Genomic DNA, 5,834 nt, shown 5'->3' with positions numbered 1-5,834 from the left:
AATTTTTGGAAAAAAGTTAAAAAAAGTTGAATTGGGCGAGTATTATGATGTAGGATTTGAAAATAAATAAAAATACCCTCTCTATTTGTTTATTTACTAAACACCCCCCATGTTTGTTTATTTACTAAAAACCCCTATAATAAAATATTAAAAGTTAACAAAAACACCCCCAACCTACCCATAAATATGGACAGCCGGCCACCACCGCCGAAGGATGGCCGGAATCATCGTATCAGCACATGATCGGCTGGATCTTGCCGGTCTTACGCCGATATGGCCTTTTCCAGCCAAATCCACGATGGATCTAGTCAGCAAAGGCCAGATCTACGACTAGATCTGGTCATTGACGGCCAGATCTGGCAGTATTTGCTCGTCAACGATGGCCAAAGATACGACCGTCGTTGATGGTCAACGACGACAATGTGTTGGCCGTCGTTGACGACTGACTACTGCCAAAGATCTGGCCTTTTCTGGCCAGATCCATCGTGGATCTAGCCGGAAAAGGCTAGATCGACGCACTACCGGCCAGATTCAGCCGGTAGTGCACCATTATACCAGATTCCGACCATTTTCCGGCGGTGGTGGCCGGAATCTGGTAAATATGGGTTGTTGGGGTTTTTTGCAATTTCTAAAAAAATATTTGGGGGTATTTAATTAAATTAACAAATTTAGGGGGTTTAAAAAAAGTTGAATAATATTGTGAGTTTTTGTAATTTTACTATTTAACTTTATTGGGAATACTAATATTAGTATTCCCAAATGTGAGCCAAACGAAGCCTTTGTCTTTTCGTATTTATGTGTCCGATGAACCATTTCTCAGCTTCATGTAAACAATCTTCAGTAATAAACTGTCTAAATCTTCTCTATGGTTAAGGAGCAAAAAAATTTCTGTAAGAGTAAAAAAGGTTGCAAAAAATTCATATGACTTTATTTTGCTAATTTGACTATAATGGCAGGTTGAGGATGAGACAGTTAAAGGGGGTCTAAAATGGGTTAATACAGAAGTGGATTTAGACAAACATGTTATAGTTCCAATGCTGGATCCAAAAAATATTGAATCACCTGATAAGTTTGTATCAAATCTGACTAAAACTGGAATTAAAATGTCAATGCCAGTGTGGGATCTCCATCTCCTCAACCTTAGAACTTCTGATGCTGAATCCGTCGCTGTTTTTCGAGTTCACCACTCTCTTGGTGATGGAGTTTCGCTTATGTCTTATTTTCTTACTTGTACTCGTAAGATTTGTAATCCAGAGGAACCTCCCACCATTCCAATTATTCAGAAAGTAAATCCCAGCAAAACCGCTGGCCGGTTTCGAGGAAAATTCATTAAATCATGGCTGGCTATCGTGCTGTTTTGGAATATTCTTGTCGATGTTGTGATGTTTCTTGCTACGGCATTATCTCTCCTAAATGATACTAAAACGCCCCTCAAGGGTTCCTTGAGCGAACCTCGGCGATTTGTTCGCAGATCAGTGAGTTTGGATGATGTCAAGCTAGTAAAGACTGCGATGAGAACTGTAAGAATCCTTACAAAACTGAATTTAGAGTAATTGATTTAAATTTTTCGATTTGTATATACATCTGTGAATTTTCAGAAAAAAAATTGGAACTCTCTTTCGGCGGATATTAATTGGCATAAAATAGTAATTAACCCTTTACAAATATTTTGTATTTATTGGGCTTTTATAGGCAATCAATGATGTCATGATTGGAGTCACCAATGCAGGCTTGTCTCAGTGTCTCAATCGGAAATACGGTATACTTACAACGTCAAAATTAATTTCTAATTTATTAAAGCATATTCTTGCCAAATTAACATAAAAGCCAAAATCTCTGCAGGGGAGTGTAACAAGATCAACAAGGAAGCTTCAGAAGGAAGTAACGATCTTCCACATAATATTCGTCTTAGAGCAGCCTTTTTCATGAACCTTGGAAGATCTCCAGGGATCCATCATCCATGTGAGTGTAAATTTCATGCTCAATTTTAGTGATTAATATTCTATTATTTACTTGGAAATTCTCAATATTCATATGAATATTAATTCTATATTTAATAATTATAGGAGTTTGATGATATGATGAAGGAGGGTTCTAAAGCAAGGTGGGGCAACCAGATTGGTTATTTGCTTTACCCTTTCAACATCGCGTTACGAGATGATCCATTAGATTATATTCGACAAGCTAAGGCAACCATGGATAGGAACAAAGCTTCTCTAAAGGCTTCTTTCTCACATTTCTTGGTTAAATGTTTACACAAATTTCGGGGTATGAAGGTACTACAATTCTTTTAAACCTCTTTCTATGGAGATTTATAATAACTCTGCTCATACATTTGTGCCTTCTTTCCAGGTCATCATTAGGCCACTTCATCTCTCTTCTTTAGCTTTTATCCTCTTATTCTTGTTTCATTTAGCTTCTATCCTCTTCTTTCGAGCTTCCTGGTTTCCTCTTGCTTCCTTTTCATCTCCTAGGCTTCGGCCTTTTCTTCTTTACACTAATTAAACTTATTCTTGCAAAATATAAACAAAAGTACAAACCAAATTTGGTTCCCTGACTAATTATAAACTGTTCTTCATTAATCCTGAACAGCTTGCGAGATTGCCAACTCAAACAACATTGTATTTCTCAAATGTTTTTGGTCCCAAAGAAGAAATCAGTTTCTATGGCTATCCAGTGGCCTATATTGCTCCAAGTTGCTATGGGCAACCTACTGTAAGTATTTCCTGTCAGGATCTTACTTTTTTCAAGTCTATTATTTTATTTCGATTAATATAAACTAACCTTAATTAATTGCAGTGGTTATTGATTCATGTTATGAGTGACGCCAATAGAATTACCTTCACCTTCACCTTATCAGTTGATGAAGGGATAATTCCTGATCCTGAGCAGTTGTGTGCTGATCTTGAAGATTCTTTCAACTTCATTAAAAGTGCAGTCATTGCTAAAGGAATGGTTATGAATTAATTAAGATGTCATTGTTATATATATACGTATGCTTAATATTTACATAAGCAAATCAGTGTCATGTATGGAATGTAATTATAAATATGTGAATAAGGTTTAATTATTTAGTTATTTTAATAAATCATTTACTTGTTTGCTTATACAGAAGTTTTTAAGTCAAGGCATCTTGATCATATAAATTTTCTCAGTAAGTTTATATATATATTCTGTTATCACTTAAAATTATTTATTTAAAAAACTGTTGTGTATGATTTTTCCACCAAGCTTGGGCTACCGCGAGAATGTAACTCGACTCAGGATCAGTCCGACTCCACCAATTGTCTAACCTAGCAGAAGCTCGTCAATATATAGCTTGACCCAATATAAGCTAGTCGCAAACAACCCGAATAATCATTCAGTTAATTCCCAGATTACTTCAAATCCTAAATATTACAGGAATGACTAGATCAACAGCAATATATGCACAATCACAGTGTCCAATCGCAAGAATATCGGAATTGCAGTTCAGATCAATTGTAATCCCTTTATTTTCGCTCTTTCCTTTGTACAAATCTTATATATAAACTCCCTTAAATGATGGAAAAGTGGTTACAAAATTTTTACAGAACTCTCATTGTAAGCTCTCACAGTAAATGCAAAAAAACAGTGGACGTAAGCTTAAGAGTTTACCTCGCCGAACCACTTAAAAAATTCTCATTGCCATTTACTTTATTGTATTCAATACTTGTCTATCGCTGATTATCCATAATCACGCGCACATCCATTCCGATCCCGTTAAAGTCGATCGGAATTCTTTGGTTGGTGTAGATTTCTGTATCAACAAAAACAAATTACCAAAATGGTATGTGATATATATAATTGATTTTACTTATAAGATAAAGTAACAAAATGTTATTTCTTTTTAATAAAACATATAAAGAAAAAATTATAATTTGAATAATAAATATAATGAAATTAAACGTGGAAATAATACCAAAATATTAATTGATAAACAATTTTAGTAAAGAAACAACATTGATTATATGACCTATTGACTATTGTATGAGTAATAAAGCTTACAAATAAAAATAAATAAATAGATAATTTTAATTCCATTTAAATATTGGTATTTTGGTTTGCCACGTATTATCTTATTAGATCCTATTTATTATTTTTTTCTTAATTACAATTTTATTCTTTATAAAAAAATTAGTTAAAAAAAAAAAAAAAAAAAAAGGAGTTATATACATCCTATCATAAATAAACCCTTGTATTATTATTTCTAAAATTCTATTTCAATTATAAACATAAATCCTAATTCTATTTTCAACCAATTAAAATGTAATTTTGCTAGAAGTACCAAATCAATTGTATGGTTGGATGTATACAAGTTCTGGCTGAATTTTATGTTTCTTAATTGAATGTGATTTTTATATAGAGTATTATCACATAAGAAGTAAATCTTTCTTAGAAAGCAAAGATTTATTATTGGATTTGAATTACCCAAACTCACTTTGAGTACGGAGCCATCCCTGAATCAAGTGGAATTTTATCGTTGTCATTCCATATCTTAAAATATATTATGTATAGTTTAAAGTATTCCATATCTCAAAGCTTAATTAACATGTGTAGATGCAAAAAATCTACCATCATGAAAATAGGGTGTGATCCCGTGAGGTTGAGGTCACTGACAATCCGTTAGACCTGCACACATGAAAGGGCAAGCGTGAAGCTTCCGGAAAACACCGNATTTCCAAATATAATATTCCAATTATCTCAAACCAAAATGCAGTAACTACCAAGTTAATTTTACTTCGCCAAATTGCAGGAAACCGGACAGGGCTCATCATATACCAAGTTAACGCTCTCTCCCAATTTCTTCAATTCCACGGAATCAAATCCTTGGAAGTCTGCAAAATGGAGAGTTTCGCAATAGAGTAGTTGAATTAAATTTCAAAACTATTTGATACAACACTATAACAAAGTTTGCTTTTAATGATAACAAAAATTCCTCTACAATTTTGAAAAAAATACTTACACTGGAGAACTTGTAAGAACTATTCTTTTCTTCCACAATGTCTCTTGTTTGGCCTTCTCCCCTTTTGACGGTGTCCTCCTTCAATGATCTTTAAAAGCCATTGAGGCTTTCCTGTTGAGAAACAAGATATCCTATGATCATTCCAAACACCATTCCACATCCATAGCCTACCAACACCACTTTCCAACCAAGTGTGTATCATCTTCTAATTTTGAGGGTGCTTGTAGTGTCTCATCTCTTATGCATTCTTCTAACATTGCCAACTGATTTTTAATTTGTTTTAGTTTCTATGACTGTTTTATACCATTGTAAAAGCCTTTTATACGAAGGTAAGATATTGAGCCACCTTCAAATTAGCCAACTCCTCCCATACTTGCTGAACATCATTACTTGAACTTGAGGCTTGACATATGTTGATGCGTGATTTTTACACCAACGAATCGCACGTGTGAAATGTTGAGCTGACCCTGAAGACACACGTGAAAGTGATGGATAATGAGATAGTAAATGCAATGGGGACAATTTTTAAAGTGGTTCGGATGCTAAGGTAGCAAGTCCTACTTCCACTGATGCTTATACTGATGATAAAGGTCAGGTCGCTTTTAGCTGACTGACTTTACAATAATATTATAAGGTATTGAATGCTAAGAATTCTAGGGAAAGAGAGAATAATTAATCAAGCGTAAAATGTGCCAATCCCCTTTAATAAGAGAGGAGCTCCCAATTTATAGTGGGATGCATTGAGGCAATGATCACTAAATCTGAAAGTTGGTGGGATTATCCGTGCAAATCCCTCTTTATGCCACATTGCCCACATTCCAGAGTGATTTGCACGATTTAAAGCAGGGAT

The 5,834-nt window shown here is 34.4% G+C and overlaps 1 protein-coding gene across 1 annotated transcript; it reads left to right on the top strand.

The window, feature by feature from the left end:
- Positions 1 to 804: 804 nt before the first annotated feature.
- LOC116121139 (O-acyltransferase WSD1-like) lies at positions 805 to 2,967 on the top strand. The gene is made up of 7 exons (XM_031407070.1): positions 805 to 840; positions 957 to 1,520; positions 1,693 to 1,759; positions 1,843 to 1,953; positions 2,065 to 2,276; positions 2,593 to 2,715; positions 2,800 to 2,967. The coding sequence occupies exons 1-7, from the start codon at positions 805 to 807 to the stop codon at positions 2,965 to 2,967; spliced, it is 1,281 nt and encodes a 426-aa protein (XP_031262930.1).
- Positions 2,968 to 5,834: the final 2,867 nt, after the last annotated feature.

The sequence above is a fragment of the Pistacia vera genome, unplaced genomic scaffold, assembly GCF_008641045.1.
Source record: "Pistacia vera cultivar Batoury unplaced genomic scaffold, PisVer_v2 Contig968, whole genome shotgun sequence".
Taxonomy (NCBI): domain Eukaryota; kingdom Viridiplantae; phylum Streptophyta; class Magnoliopsida; order Sapindales; family Anacardiaceae; genus Pistacia; species Pistacia vera.
The sequence above is the reverse complement of the archived record's forward strand: the minus strand, read 5'-3'. Positions and strand labels throughout refer to the sequence as shown.

What these genes read in the sequence shown, in the direction of transcription:
- LOC116121139 (XM_031407070.1), top strand. Translation starts at nt 805, where the DNA reads ATGAACCATTTCTCAGCTTCATGTAAACAATCTTCA. An exon ending in TAAAGACTGCGATGAGAACT is followed by an intron (nt 1,521 to 1,692) that starts GTAAGAATCCTT and finishes GGGCTTTTATAG; the next exon opens with GCAATCAATGATGTCATGAT. An exon ending in ACAAATTTCGGGGTATGAAG is followed by an intron (nt 2,277 to 2,592) that starts GTACTACAATTC and finishes AATCCTGAACAG; the next exon opens with CTTGCGAGATTGCCAACTCA.